This window comes from Paramisgurnus dabryanus, chromosome 10, assembly GCF_030506205.2.
Source record: "Paramisgurnus dabryanus chromosome 10, PD_genome_1.1, whole genome shotgun sequence".
Taxonomy (NCBI): domain Eukaryota; kingdom Metazoa; phylum Chordata; class Actinopteri; order Cypriniformes; family Cobitidae; genus Paramisgurnus; species Paramisgurnus dabryanus.
Window position 1 is genome coordinate 25471490 of NC_133346.1, and position 15993 is coordinate 25487482.

At 39.3% G+C, this 15993-nt stretch overlaps 2 protein-coding genes across 7 annotated transcripts in view; one reads left to right on the forward strand and one right to left on the reverse strand.

The window, feature by feature from the left end:
- enoph1 (enolase-phosphatase 1) overlaps window positions 1-6815 on the forward strand; it is a 32600-nt gene extending 25785 nt beyond the window's left edge. For 2 of the 3 annotated variants that reach the window (XM_065240613.2, XM_065240611.2), the window contains exons 3-6: window positions 2635-2837; window positions 3816-3948; window positions 4335-4458; window positions 5427-6815. In XM_065240613.2, the coding sequence (XP_065096685.2) occupies window positions 2635-2837; window positions 3816-3948; window positions 4335-4458; window positions 5427-5566 (600 nt within the window). In that variant the 3' untranslated portion in view covers window positions 5567-6815. Of the gene's footprint in view, window positions 1-2634; window positions 2838-3815; window positions 3949-4334; window positions 4459-5407 lie in introns of all 3 variants that reach the window. The other variant, XM_065240612.2, reaches the window with a different exon arrangement.
- On the reverse strand, window positions 6621-14934 carry tmem150c (transmembrane protein 150C). Of its 4 annotated transcripts, XM_065240614.2 has the most exons (10): window positions 14451-14934; window positions 13534-13577; window positions 12477-12584; window positions 9488-9578; window positions 9343-9396; window positions 9215-9247; window positions 9066-9133; window positions 8843-8970; window positions 8569-8746; window positions 6621-7186 (listed from the first exon to the last, which is right to left on the reverse strand). In XM_065240614.2, exons 4-10 carry the CDS (start codon window positions 9559-9561, stop codon window positions 6978-6980), a joined length of 744 nt encoding a protein of 247 aa, XP_065096686.1. In that variant the 5' UTR covers window positions 9562-9578; window positions 12477-12584; window positions 13534-13577; window positions 14451-14934; the 3' UTR covers window positions 6621-6977. The 4 variants fall into 4 exon arrangements, with proteins under 4 accessions (XP_065096686.1, XP_065096687.1, XP_065096688.1 ...); XM_065240615.1 differs by lacking the exon at window positions 12477-12584 and having other exon boundaries at window positions 14451-14933; XM_065240616.1 differs by lacking the exons at window positions 12477-12584; window positions 13534-13577.
- Window positions 14935-15993: the final 1059 nt, after the last annotated feature.

The following is a 15993-nucleotide window of genomic DNA, read 5'->3' on the forward strand; positions in this document are numbered from 1 at the left end:
CATAATACACGCACAAGCTGCGCATGAAACACAGAATCGCAGCCTTGCAATGCAGAATCGATTTTAGACAGGTCTTTTTAATGGGACACACGATTTATCCGGAAACCATAGCAAAACTTAAATTAAGTTTAAATTGCCCCGGCCTGTAGGCTGAAGGTCTCGCTCTGCTCTGCGCCAGTGTATGCGCTGCGCTGCGCTGGTGCCTGTGAACTGACGAGAAGCGAATAATGACGTGTTTTCATACATAGACTTCACGCACAAAAACGGATTAAATGACCGGGTTTTTATCGCTCATTTAAACGACCCGTCGATCGTTTTTGTCACCATGTGCTCAGTTAATCTACTTCAGTACGCAGCTCTGCGTCTCACTCAGAACCTCAAGAAGGCACATTTGTGCAGGATCATACACATTGTAGAGATAAGAGAGAGAGAGAGAGGTAAAGCCGGTTTCACACCGCAAGCGTGAGCAGCGCGTAAGCGATGCCTGTTTTTTTGGCACCCATGTTAACAAGTTAAAGCATGCACACCGCATGCGTAAGCAGCGTGTGCTGGCGTGGCAGGAGCGTCGCTGAAGTAGCAGTGCTGCGATCGTTTCGGCGTTGGCTCTATTTTTGCTGCCCTGCTCACGCTCAATTAAAGTGATAGTGCATTGTTTATGGTTTAAATGGTCGTGGAGTGACGCGAAGAAGTGTAATTATACAATAAAATCACTAAAGTGATGCCAAGTGTGTTTCAAACAGTCATGACTTTGAGCAATTTAAGTGAAAGCAATGAAATATTTTAAAACGCACTGTTGCCAGTAGACTGTGCTGTCATTCACTTTCTGCCCAGCAAATGAGTCCTCATCTATCTTAATAATCTTCAGAGAAACCGATACATCTGTAAATCTAAATCTTATGCTTAAACTGTTGAAGGGAAACACGATCGACTGCTTCATGCTGTCAATCACTGAGTGCATTTTTTATTTTCTCGTAAAACTTCAGAGAAACAAATTTAATAATGTGCCATAGGCTTTTGATGTTTAGAATTGTGTTTTGTGTCTATATCTGTCATTACATTGACCAGAGCAGCACAAAAACAATGTGGATTAAACAAATCAGTTATATAAATTACACTGACCGCCAAAAAGTGTCTTGAAGAGGTTTTGCTCATAAATGCATGTAATATAATGAAATGTGAACTTGAGATTTTTATACTGTTATTTAAACTGCACAGTATGCGCTGCAAACGCAGGCGGTGTGGAAGCACAATGGTCGCGCTACGCAAACGCGCTGCTCACGCTTGCGGTGTGAAACCGGTGTTAGAATGGTGCCCATGTCGAAAAACTTAATAGAAGTCTAGAAACAAAGTAATGCCGGTTACAAATGCATATAGGGTGTCATAGATTTGCATAATTTAAAGTTCAGGTTTTAAAGTTTGGGTCAACCTGTGACACAGTTTTAAAGCTGAAACTTATAAAATCCTATCAGAGGTTCAAAATCTTATTGAAACACAACAGTGGCTTTGCTGTCACCAGGATTAAACATGTTACTCCTCGAACCCCCTCTACCAACAGAGCCCCCCCCCCCACAAAACAAATCTGAATTTAACCCCAGTACATGTGTATATACTATATATATTCTCAAATTTTTTTCACAGTTATGCTCTGGCACAGAGTTAGACCCTTTTGACTCCACACAGAAACGGCACATTTTGTTGCAGAGATGTTAATTAAATAAAAAATAAGGAACACCCTGGATCAGTTTTTTATGTATTATAGAAGTATTGGATCGGGACTCTGTATCGGTAGATACTCAAAATCAAAAGACTCGGACTCGAGGGCAAAAAAAACTGATCGGGACATCCATAATTTTTGTTAACTACTTTTAGGTTGGTTGGCAACAGATCAATAACGTGACTGGGTATAAAAAGAGTATCTTATAGAGGCAGAGTCTCTCAGAAAATAATTACATTTTTTAACATCTGGAATAATATCTGGGCACAAGGGACAAAGGGAAAAATCAGCATTGGATGTCCAGGATCATTGGGCTCTCAGGTGGCACTGCATTTAAAACAGGCATGAATCCGTCATAAAATTCACTGCATGGGCGCCGAAAAAACATGCGCCGCTTATGCGCTGCTCACGCTTGCGGTGTGAAACCGGCATCAGAAATAATTTTTCAGAAATAATCCTGGTTAAAGTTCTATCATGCAAAGATAAAGCCATATGTGATCATGATCCAGAAATGCTGCTGCCTTCTCTGGACTAAATCTTATTTTAAATGGTCTGAGACAAAGTGAAAAACAGTTTTTGGGTCAGATTAATCAAAACTTCACAAAAATTCTTTTTAGAAACCATGGCCACATTTTCTGGACTAAAGAGGAGATGGACCATCTGTATTGTTATCAGTGCTTAGTTCAAAAGTATGTATCTCTAATGGTATGAAGGTGCATTAGTAGTGTCCATTGAATGGGCATCTTTCTTTATTATGCAGCTTACTGCATTTATTACAACAGCATGGCTTTATAATTGAAGAGTCTGAGTGATGAACTGATTTGCCTGTAGTCGAGACCTTTGAATACATTTGGTCTTTGCAATCCACCCGTTTAACCTGGATGTAGTTAACAAAAAGAAACGCGTGTGTCTTATTTCAGGTTGAAGAAGACTTGCGGCTAAATAAAGCTTGTCCGATTCATACTGTTGACCAGACAGTACACACAGATGAGGAGAAGGCAATCCGTGAGGTTGTCGATAACGTCCTCTGGCAGATGGCTGCAGACAGGAAAACCACTGCTCTCAAACAACTGCAAGGCCATATGTGGAGAGCAGCATATATCACTGGGAAAATCAAAGGCGAGTAAGTAAACTCATCTTCCTTTTAACATTAGATTAGGGCCAAGTTTAAGTCAGCTGCTCAGCTTTTGTTGTAGTGCATAGTGTGGTTAATATTTTAAGCATTATTAATATGTCAGAAATTAGCAACTCCTAAGAGTTGCCCATCCCAGATATAGATGATATACTGATATACTTTTTCCATCTAGACTTGTAAGATGAAAATCACTAATCCTTAACTTTCACCCAAAAATGAAAATTGTAATATTATTTAATCATACTCATGTAATTGACATCCTTTTTTAAAATCCTTATTTATCCTTTTTTGTGTTCTTCTAAACCAAAACACAGAACAGTTTTTTCTATTAACAATTGAAATGGATTGAGTCGTGTGAAGTTATAACAGAAAAAGAAAATTAACACTTTAAAATAAAAAACATTTGTACCGAAGAAAGCAATTGGGTGGAAGTAATGATATATAATTTATATAAACAATATATAAAGTAGCTCTCCTATATTTATTTATACATTTTTATTTTATCACTAAGGGGTGGTTTCCTGGACAGGCATTAGCTTAAGCCAGGACTAGGCCTTAGTTTAATTAAGACATTTAAGTCATTTTTAAAAGCATAATTTATTAATAAACACAACTGGTGTGCATCTTAAGACACAACACTCACACGTATATATTTTAGGATTTGTCAGAGCAAGTTGTTTTCAATCAAGACAACACTAAATTTTAAGTTAGTCTGGAACTAGGCTTAAGCCATGTCTGGGAAACCGCCCCTATGTGTGTTTCCTGTGTTCGAACCCATGAACTTTTGTGCTACAAACGCAATGCTCATTCAATGCATTGCAGCATGGGTGAAAGGGTTCATGATAAAGGATATTATTTAATATAACTCTAATTGTGTTTGGTTGAAGAAAGGAAGTAATATACACTTAGGATGGCATTAAGGTTTGTAAATTATGGGGTAATTTTCATTTGGATATTTTTTTACAGGGTGTACCCAGATGTGGTACCAGCCATCAGGCGGTGGAGACATCATGGTCTGAAGATCTTCATATACTCCTCAGGAAGTGTGGATGCACAGAAGCTACTCTTTGGCTATTCTGATGAAGGAGATCTATTAGATGTAAGCCTGATCTGTTAAGGGCCATTCACAATGAGAGCAAAAGAAGTAATGCAGTTGAGAAAAACTTAACATTTATATAATCAGCACCAATACGATGCTGTCTCTAGCAATAGAAATGACAACAGTGGTGTACATGTCATTGTAATTCAGCGTAAGAGGTAAATGTTATTGTGAGCATTATTCTGTACAACTTATCATCATTTGTTAGGATTTATTTTAACTTGTTAATGATTTCATGTATTATGCACTGGTAAAATGACCCAGTATTCAATTATTCAAACATTCAAACATAGGAATTGTGCATTCACTTTAATAATAAATATTGTTTTCTTGATTTAAAATTAAGGTTAAATAAGATGTAAACTTTATTGAAATGTCTTTCTCAGCTGTTTGATGGGCACTTTGACACCAACATTGGTACCAAAGTTGAAAGTAAAAGCTATGAGAATATTGCAGAGAAGATTGGCTGCCAACCAGGCGAAATCCTGTTCTTAACCGATGTAACACGAGGTGGGTTTACACACATGCCTTGTATATTTTCAAAAAGAATAATTTCTTATAGTTACTGTAAGAAAAATCCCAACCTTTGTGTTAAAATCCCAAACTTGTATGCAGAAACAATTGTAATCCATTCTTTGACAAAATACTGCTCTGTGTATTTGAGCAGCCCGACCCAAAAAAAACGTTTAGGCAGAACTTTTGAAAATGCATTGTTTTGCACTGCACATCCCTTTTAAATTTAGAAGTAGAATTTGGTAGTAGAACTATGTTTTTCCAACTACTGGTAGTTGTTCAGAAAATCTCTTTTGTAACCTTAGTGGTACACCTTAAAGGAACATGCCCACATTTTGGGAATTAAGCTTATTCACCGTATCCCCCAGAGTTAGATAAGTCCGTACATACCCTTCTCATCTCGGTGCATGCTGTAACTCTCTGAAGCAGCCCACGCTAGCTTAGCTTAGCACAAAGACTAGAAGTGAATGGCTCAAGCTAGCAAACTGCTCCCAATCAGTGGCAAAATAACGCGAAGATTTTCCTATTTATGTGTTGTGATTTGTACAGTCACACCGTGTACAAATAACAAGGTCATATGAGACTCAGTCATCTTTTAACAGTATACATACTGGGAACTATATTCTCAGAAGGCGAAGCAAGTAGCAGTGCTTGGCCTTCTGAGAATAGTCACGGTATGGCTATACAAATCACAACACATAAATAGAAAAATATACACGTTATTTTGTTACTTATTGGGAGCAGTATGCTAGTTGGGGCCATGTTCTTCCAGTCTTTGTGCTAAGTTAAGCTAGCGGGGGCTGTGTCAGACAAGTTACAACACGCACGGAGATGAGAAAGGTATGTATGGACTTATCTAACTCTGGGGGATACGGTGAATAAGCGAAATTCCCAAAATGTGGGCGTGTTCCTTTAATTACTTATTTTTCCACTGAATATAATCTAGGTTAATGTCTCCTCTACAGAGGCAAAGGCTGCGGAGGATGCTGGGGTGAATGTGGCAGTAGTAGTACGGCCTGGCAACATGGAGTTAACTGAAGAGGAGAGAAACATTTATAGAATCATTACATCTTTCAGCCAGTTGGAACTGAATAGAAATGTTTGACAGCAAAGTTACTTTGGATTAATGGTGAATGCTCAATTAACATGGAAAATGTGCTATTCTGCCGGACTGAACTCGGTGCTTGTTGTTTTTACACAAAAACTCATCTTTGAATTAAATACATCTACAGTTTCTTCTAGCGTTTTATATGCAGCATTAATATGTAGCATATGACAATTAAGTCAGGTTAGTTTGTCTATACTCCCCTTACAATTTTTTTTGTACATTGTTAGTATAGGAACTGTACCTTTCCTAGAACAATGTATTGTCATTATTAAATGATGTAAAATTTTATTCCAAATTGACATGTTTAGCTAATAACATTTAGACATCGGCACAGGAACAGTGAAATAATTTTCATTGGTCATGTTTGTGTATTTCTCCTCTAAAGCAAATAACCAATGTCATAGATGTATTGCACATCATGCAATTTGTAAAAAATGTTGCATATAGCTGGTTTCAAATTCTTCAAGAGAGTGTACATGAATACAAACTCCTCATTTGTTCATATTTAAGTAGTTTTTATTGTTGTACTTTTAGCTATGTTATTTTGTGTGTGTGAAACATTTGTCCAACAAAGTTCACAGTGACCATGGCTGTCAAGGTTTATATATATTGCCCTATATTTCATGTCTCTTCTGAAAGCACATATCTTTGTGTTAGGAAGAAAATTGAAGAAAAAAATCTTAATTGTTTTGAATGCCACCTGCATTCTGTCAGATTTTAACTCTTGATGATATTTTTTTTAACATTGTTCAGGTGGTTAGGTCAGGTCCATCTAAATAGCTGCCACTCACCTCACATTCTTCTGCCCAACATCGCCTCACTCTTTACTACTCACTCTGCTACCCATCCCAATCTTGGAGGGGGCCCCTGTGTTTGGGCCACACCAAATATGCATTCATTATCATATGATAATTACATGTTAGTGCAAACTCATGAAATTGGTCTGAAAATTCTCAAAAATCTTCATTTGTGTTCAGGGGTAAAAAAGCAACATATTGGTTAGGAGCTAAATTATAATTAGTATATAATCACAAAACCATTTCCATGTGAATTATTAGTTAAACTGTATATTGTAAAAAGTTTATTAGTGTCTATACACTGTTGAACTCTTTAAATAAAAAAGCATAGTTTAAAACTTAAAAAGACAATGTGTGCCAAGAAAAACTGATCCTGTATTCATATCCTCTTATTTTGTAAATGTCTCTGATGCTTGATTCACAAATAAACATGAAACACATCACAGTAAGTCGTTGTGCATTGCAAGACTGTTGATTTTAAAATTCACATCTCTAGACATTCAGAAGAATCATCCAGAGATTTGTCTGGAGGGGTTACATTCTATTTACATGCATGACTGAAACTTGCAAAACCGTTAAGTATCGAACTTGACAGACATTTTGAAGTTGGACTATAGCTGGTCTGATTGGTACTCTGTGACCTCAGAGAAAGTTTCAGACAGGCTAAGTGGAGGGTCCTGGTCTACGCTACACACTATCTCAAAATGATAATGACGGAACTCAATGGCAAATGTGCCCAGATATGTCAGGAAGAACATAACCAGAGCCCATTGTGCCCGGGCAGCATGCATGTGTAGCCTCTGTGCCATTAAAGCAAAATCTGTAAACTCTGGTCAAGGTTGAAATAGTAAAAACCAGGAAACATCTGTGGATAAAGCAGATAGCTAGATTCTTTTGGGTATCTGAACCATTCATTATTGAGAATAAATGTATGGATGATATATTAAAAGGGATTGGTCCACATAATTCTACTCGGCCTAATATGTTTTACATCATGCCCTTTGTGACAAAAAATATCAAACCAAATTTATGTTTTTAGAAGGTTTACAAGTTAATTGTCAACACACCATCTGAAAATAACAGTGGAAGAGATGTATTTAAATGAACCATGTTTCATGGGTGATAGGATATCACAATGATTTAATACACACGCAAAAAACAGCTTAAACTACCTTAAAGAGCCGCTAACCTAGGTGTTTTCAGTCTCTGGTATCCCCAGAATGTTTCTGTAAAGATTCAGCTCAATACACCACAGATCTTTTATTATACGATGTTGAACATGGTGATTTCTGGCTGCAATGAAAAACACGCTGTTTTTGTGTGTGTTTCTTTAAATGCAAAGAAAGCTTTTGTTTCCCTCCCCGTATGCAAAGTAGGGTGGCAAATGGCTTACACATGTGCTTTGGACTACATCAAAACCTGTTTCTTTGACAGAAGGTTGAACTACGGGCTCAGAAGGCAGAGTCTGTAAGCGGTTATTGTTGGGGCGTAATCAATGTGACATCACATTGATAGGGGATCCCTACCAGCCTGTTTTGTGTGACTCTTGTGGTTAGATTACACAAAGAATAGATGGATTTGTATAATAACAGGATGTTTCTGCACACACACTGGTGAATAATTTTCTGATAGACACATTTAAAAGTGAATTTTTTTAGGTTGGGGGACTAGCCTAGCCTAGCCTATCATTCGAATGGGCTTTGCATATTTGATTTACTGTATGTGTGCTGGTTGTGTTGCATGACTAGCTGCTATCCTGCTAGCCAGTAGACATTACAGTAGACCAACTAAAAATCGACAAAACAAGGCTGGAATACCAACTAATGCATCCTAAACTTCCTAAGACCGGCAAACCATTAGGCCTTGGTTACACTAGACTTTTGGCAAAATGTCTATGCTTATAAAATTTTTTATTTATTAACACATAAATATTGGTGCAACTGCTTGCACAGTTAAAGTTGCTTTTAATATTATTGTACAAAACTGAATTATGCACCACAGTTATTTTTAGTTTTTCATCCACTTAAAAGGTCACGCTGTAATGAATCATGAACGATTGGTCACACGCCTTCACGTAATACTAATTTGCATGTCAACATTCGCCAAACTATCTAATTTCTATCCATATTTGACAGTTAATTTAAAAAAAAGTTCATTTACACATTTAGTTCTGTAAAGTTATATTTTAAGGATGAAGGATACAGAGCAGCATGCAAGAAGTGACAGCTCCAGACAATAAGAAGCGGGGGATGCCGGCTCGTTTGCCTTCATTTCTCAAGTTGACCTTCAGGGTCATGAAGGACTGGATCCAACAGAAGAGCGTGCCTAGGCCAAAGGTCATGGATGTTCCAATATTATGCAGCTCCTCATCATTTGACAGCTAAATAAATACAAGGACATTTCAAAATGAGTTAGATGTTTAATTAAAAATATTAATCTCACTGTTGTATATAGCTCGTGAGCAAATAATTCATACCTGAAAATTCCCAACTAGTGTCATACCAAAGCATGCAAGGGACATAGCCACCAAACTGCCAATATTAAGCCAGGGTTTATGCACCTTAGGTTTCAGCTGCAGATATCTCAGCACTCCAAGGATAAATCCTAAAGCCCAAAACACTATGAGAGAATAGACAACAAATTCGTCCTACAGTAAAAAATAGCTCCTTTGACAGAACCTGCACGTGCGCTATTCATACCTACAAAGGATGCTATGTTCATGACCTGACTGAAAACGCAGCTTGCAGGAGGGGCATTGCCAGCAATGCTAAACGTAAGGAATATGGTTAGAAAATGAGACAAAAATAAGCAAATAAAGCAATTCATCATAAAGTTCATGTTGGTTCACCTGATATAAGGAGGAGACTTTGATTCTTCCCTTCTGTAGACAGATAATCAGTTTGAATTAGGCATTGATTTAATTATGATTACTCATTAATTTCGTTAGTTGCTAATAAACAGGTACAGTTCACATACTTGTACTCTGAACTTAGGGGGGAGATTTTCTCATCCTCTACAGCAATAAAATACCTGTTTGAATTATTACAATTAATAAATTTGTGGAGACTGTACTATTTTAACATTAAAATGGATTAAGACAAAAAAGACGCTGGATGCTCACACAACCCAGAGGCCAGCAGCTGTGAAGATAGAGAACATTAGGGGCAGGAACATCCACGGACTGCACTTCCTCATGTCTCCTGATAAATCTTCTGAATTACAAAAAAACAAAAACATTTTACTTTTCACTTTTTCAGAACACCTGTTACTTCTTGAACCAACTTATTCATACAAAGATTTTTAGTATTGATTGTTGGTCTCATTTAGTAGTTTAGATTTAGGGGCTAAAGCGCTTTGTAAAATATTTCTTAGAGCAAAAAATAACAAGTCCTTTGTCAGAATCCTGCCGGATCCTGTTGGTATTTTAGTCTAGTTTAGCATGGCAGGGTTCTGACAGTACATATGTTCTATGTGGGAAGTGTGTGGTTGTAGTATTGGTTTATTTCGACCACGCATTTCCCGGGTCTCGTCACTTTTTCCCCGATCCCTTACTCGTGATTATTTTCAGCTGTATGTAATTTACTTTCTCCCTATTTAAGAGTCCTTGTGTTTGTTGTCTAGTGCACGTTCGTCTTGTTTCATGCCTTGTCGTATCCTGTTGGTTCCTGTGAGTATTAAGTTTAGATTTTGTCATCGCCTGTTTTCTGTTTTGAGAAGTTTATTGTTAGTGTTGTTAAAGTTTAGTGTTAGTTTAGTGTCGTGTTTTCCCAGTCTTGTTTTGCCCCCTCGTGGGTTTTGTTTTCTTGTTTTTACCCCGTCTGTTCAATAAATTTCTTTTTGTTACGTCCGCATCTGGGTTCGTGTTTTGTGTTCCCCAATTCCTGACAGAACGAACGTGCCAGAAAAGAACCCAGCGGACATGTACACCGGTACTCGCCTGGCGAGACGGGGAAAGGGTTGCCGCCCCGCATACGAGTCGGGTTACGAGTCTTATGACCCGCTCGTATGCGGACCCGTAGCCAACGTCAGGTGGAACCCGACCCGAACCGCCGAACCCCATCGACTCCCGCCCATCCGGGAGGGAAGGACCGTCGGGATGTGGGGGTTCGGCGACCCTGAACTCTCTCCTCTGGCTCCAGAGAGCCGCTCCCCGCCTCCGTCCCTTCGAGGGAAGCGTGAGAGGAGGATCTCCTGGGAGTCTTCGTCTGGGGGGTCCTCCTCCGACTTAAGAGCACCACCACATCCTCTATCTGCTCCGCGACCTCGAAGGAAGAACAGGAGGAAGGGGGATCTCACCCAGCCGCCAGAGCGTCTAGAGCGCCCAGAGCCGTCGACGCAGCCGCCAGAGCGTCCAGAGCGCCCAGAGCCGTCAACGCAGCCGCCTGAGCGTCTAGAGCGCCCAGAGCCGTCGACGCAGCCGCCAGAGCGTCCAGAGCGCCCAGAGCCGTCGACGCAGCCGCCAGAGCGCCCAGAGCCGTCGACGCAGCCGCCAGAGCGTCTAGAGCGCCCAGAGCCGTCGACGCAGCCGCCAGAGCGTCTAGAGCGTCTAGAGCCGTCGACGCAGCCGCCAGAGCGTCTAGAGCGCCCAGAGCCGTCGACGCAGCCGCCAGAGCGTCCAGAGCGCCCAGAGCCGTCGACGCAGCCGCTAGAGCGTCCAGAACGCCCAGAGGCTTCGACGCAGACGCCAGCGCAGCCCCAGCCATGTGCGCCGCCAGCGCAGCCCCAGCCATGTGCGCCGCCAGCGCAACCCCAGCCTTGTGCGCAGCCTTGTGCGCAGCCAGCGCAACCCCAGCCGTTTGCGCAGCCAGCGCAACCCCAGCCGTGGGCGCAGCCAGCGCAACCCCAGCCGTGGGCGCAGTCAGCGCCACCCCAGCCAGACTTTGCCATTTTTGGCCATGGTCATCCCGGGACTCTCCCGAAGTCCACCCAGACTCTTTCCCCACCCTCCCACCCTGGACCACCCCCTATGAACTTTTGTGTTCCCCCACCCCCCCCTCCCTTGTTTATTATTTTTATTGTCCCATCCCAATCCAGTCATTGTTATGTCTTGTTTGCCCCTAATGTTATTTGTCATGTTTTCATGGTTCGTGTCATGTATGCAGTCCGTCTTGTCCCGTGTTTAGTGTTCCCCCTTCGAAGGCGTCTAGTAGCCGCCTTTTGGAGGGGGGCGTACTGTCAGAATCCTGCCGGATCCTGTTGGTATTTTAGTCTAGTTTAGCATGGCAGGGTTCTGACAGTACATATGTTCTATGTGGGAAGTGTGTGGTTGTAGTATTGGTTTATTTCGACCACGCATTTCCCGGGTCTCGTCACTTTTTCCCCGATCCCTTACTCGTGATTATTTTCAGCTGTATGTAATTTACTTTCTCCCTATTTAAGAGTCCTTGTGTTTGTTGTCTAGTGCACGTTCGTCTTGTTTCATGCCTTGTCGTATCCTGTTGGTTCCTGTGAGTATTAAGTTTAGATTTTGTCATCGCCTGTTTTCTGTTTTGAGAAGTTTATTGTTAGTGTTGTTAAAGTTTAGTGTTAGTTTAGTGTCGTGTTTTCCCAGTCTTGTTTTGCCCCCTCGTGGGTTTTGTTTTCTTGTTTTTACCCCGTCTGTTCAATAAATTTCTTTTTGTTACGTCCGCATCTGGGTTCGTGTTTTGTGTTCCCCAATTCCTGACATCCTTAACTTGGTACATGCCAATCAGTGTTATATTTCTATTGCCTACCTGTGAATGAGTATCAGCTGTATTCACTACAATCTTACAATGACTTAAAAAATCATTATGTTGTTAAAGACAGATACAGTCGTTTAGATTATTAAAGGTTCATATTGTTCATCAAGTTAGTTTCACTTTCTCTATGCGCTGCAGTGACATCATAAGTCTACCCAGTTATTCACATATGGGTGTGAAAAAGGATTTTTAAACTGTCTAATTGGTCTATTGATGTGTACATATGTCTTTATTTATTCAGAGGTTTACCAAAGGAATAACCTAATAAATTACAATGCAAAAAAATACAATGCAGATTCATTGAAATTGTTTTGTAGTACTCCTTGTACTAAATGTTCATTCATTAGTATGCCTGCGCATTCAGCTCTTAATGATAAATGGTAAACGAACTTTGCTTGCTGTCCTTAAAGGGAGCTTTGCACCAGAGCTCTGAACCTTCAGAGAGAGCGAACCTGAGGCTGGGGCTCGAGTCCCAAGTTCAACCCCACTACAACAGAACTGCGCAGAGGAAGAAAGAGAGCCGTAAAGGAGGAGAGGGGGAGGAGGAGGGATGCTGGAAGAATTGGAGCTGGACACGGAGGCCCAAGGCTGCCTTATGATAAAGACTGACAGGCTTGAATGTTTAGGCTCCCTTCTTCCAAACCAGGTTCATGGTTTTGTCAAAATGAGATGGAAATGTTCAAAAAGAACTGATACACACTGAAAACATTTGAACAAGTTTTATTTTAAAAAAATCACAATTTAATATTTCATGTCCCTGAAATAATTTCTGTGGTAAAAAAATAAATAAATCTATCTAATAAGTTTATCCGTGAATTAAAACAATACATTATCCCTTAAATGCCTTCTTGTGCAAAAACTATGTTGCATGTGCACGCCTGTGTCAATCTGATTCTGGCTAAACAGGATTTACCGCGAGTTTTCAAAATCACGGTAATCAAACACGGTTGTAATGATGATTACATTTTAAACGATAATACTAACCATCAGGACATTTTATCGTGGTTAATTGTGAAACCGGTAATCGTTCCATCCCTACCTAAGTTTAGAACTACATCTAAACAAAAGTCCTCTTAATACCCAATGTCTACAGGTCCATCTTAGCGTAAATGTGTGTAAACATAGTTACATCTTAACCCTCAGGTCATGTTGGGGACAAATGCAGGGAAATTTATTTTTTATAATTTTTTTCTCTTAATTTGATCAGTATAAATGCATCTTAACTATGCATCTTACTCTATATCAACAAGACTTTACAATGGGTTTAATTACCCTATTTTGCCACAAAAATAGGAAAGGTTAGGACACAGTGTTAGTGTAATAATAACATTACATGTAGTAGGCTGGTTAGGCTAATCACAATTACGTTATTATAAATATCAGTAGGATTTTAATTTCCATAACCAGTTTACCATAAACAATATATGAAATAAATAAAATTGCTGACCAATCCCAAGGTTTCATAGAAACTGTCTGCTGTGTTGGGTAGGTCTAGAGACAAAAACAGATAAATATAAGATTAAATCTGTGTTACTGATATTTCAAAACCTCAATAAAGCATTTATTATGAATAATACAGTGGGTTAAAATGCATGTTTTGTGAGTTGTTTTTGCTCTTGCAGTGAACAGCTCCAGGTTCTGAAATGAGATCTGTTCTCATTCACTGTGAAAACTGACCACAACAAAGATAGTTTCAATTTCATTTTACATTCAATGTTTGTTGTTATTATACATTATTGATCCTTCAGCATACTGTCTGACTATAAATGTGCATGTGTATATATTCTGACATAAAACAAACGGTGCTAAATAGAAATCATGGAAGAACCATTTTTAGTGCCATATAGCATCAGTGAAGCACCTGTGTAGAACCATAAAGTGCTATGTAGAACCATATGTGGTGCTATAGTGGTGCTATATGGCCCCCGTATGGTTCTCCATAGGTGCTTCACCGGTGCTATATAGCACTAAAAATGGTTCTTCTATGATTAGAGCAAAGAACCACTTTTAGTGCTATTTAGCACCGTTTAAAGTGTACGTCATAGACATAAAGGAATTATACATTGAGATAACAGGCTAAACCAGGTGCGCTTTATATTTCTATCTAATTGTTTCGTTTGAACAATGATAACATTTTCTTTTAATGTAGGTATTCTAAAACGCACTGAAATACAATTAACGCAAAATCATATCACGCGAAATAATAAAAAGGACACTGTGACCGATTCGTGCTGTGGCAATAAATACGCAACATAAAACGGAAAGCCTGTCAAAAATGTAGAACTTGTGTTTTCTTTCTACGTAATAAAATGGTGGCTAGCACGTCTGTCATGTTAAACGATCTTGTTGTGAACAACACCTTACCATCGCGTGTGAAACCCGCGTCGTCTTCATTTCATCGGGACAGTCAGGCATCGTCTGCAGTAGGTAGACAAGTTGTCTGTATCAAAAGCGGGGTGTTGGCGAAACAAATGTGCTGTGAATTCCATACTGTATATCAGGCCTAAACGTTTTGTTTATATTGCTCAGACATTTTTTGCTCTTGTTAGCCAATCGCTTTTTTAAGATTCGATTAAATGCATTCGCCAGTGTTTGGCATAGGCTGCTATAAAAACCCTTCAATCTGTTTGTGCCAGACTTCGCTGGACGTGTAAGTACCACGGTAAGGGAGGGTAATATAGGCTAAGGATAAAGCAGTACTTTACCAAAAAAAGATTATTTTCTCTCAAAACATTAAAATAACTTGCAGGAGATAGCTAAAATATGTTTTAAGACAATATTTAGACAGTCTTTTAGTTAGAACCTATGTTGTATTTATTCTGAATAAATGCATTGTTCTTCTTGCTTGTAGTTAAGTCCACTGTGTGGCAGTAGTGTTTCTTCTAAGCAGTAATATCAGGAAAAGTTGTTTATCTCTGCTTGTTGGGTCTTGGATGAGAGGACAAAGGAAAGGATTAATCTGGTTAATGAAACCATTTTACATTTAGAAAACTTATTACTGTTAAGTGTCAGATATCAATCCTGAAAATTGATCAACAAAAACTCTACCCAGTACATCTGATTGCTCTCCTCACGCTCATTACAATGAACACCTTACATTAAGACTCCACCCATTACAGTAGTGGCCAGGCCCGGAGTGGGTAATCGGGAGAACCGGGAGAATTCCCGGTGGGCCGCTTCACGTTTGGGCCGGTCGAAATCTTTTTTTTTTTTTTTTTTAGATTTGTCACGTTAATTAATCTATCTTCTCTTAAATGACACTTCACACGTTTCGCATTGACACTGCAGCGCACAGCCTCTGCATGGGTTGTACCATGTGAGGGAGTTTTCCCCTCCCCTCCCATAGAGTTGGTTCGGTCCATAGCACGTCTTCTCCAAAACTTTTTTCCGGTAGGCTGGGCCGGTGTTGTGTCGAACTCAACCCCCTATGTTTCCCTTTAGTGTAGTGTTTTTGTTGCGTTTTCATAACGTTACATTTAGACAGATTAAAGATTTGAATTGGTTATACTAAAAGGCAATAATATCATGTATTTTATAATACAATTTATTAAATATTTCATACATTTGAAAGTTTTCTATTAGGGTATTTCTTTTAAAATATAGCCTGTCTTTTTCTTTTTTCCTTGGTTGTTTTAAAAATTTTATGTTTGCATACATAATAAATATATATACATATAATATGATTCATACTGTAAAAATAATTGACTTACCATTAAGAACAATACAGACAGAAATGCACACATATACATCTCAGTAGCCATTAAAACTTTAAATATATAAATAATAAAACCTATAACGTGATAAAAACGCTATAAAAACACTACACTGTAGGGAAAAATAGGGGGAACATAACGATACGCGTCTGAGAGGAGGAGGGCGTAAAAAACAGGTTGAAGAAAAAAGCCAT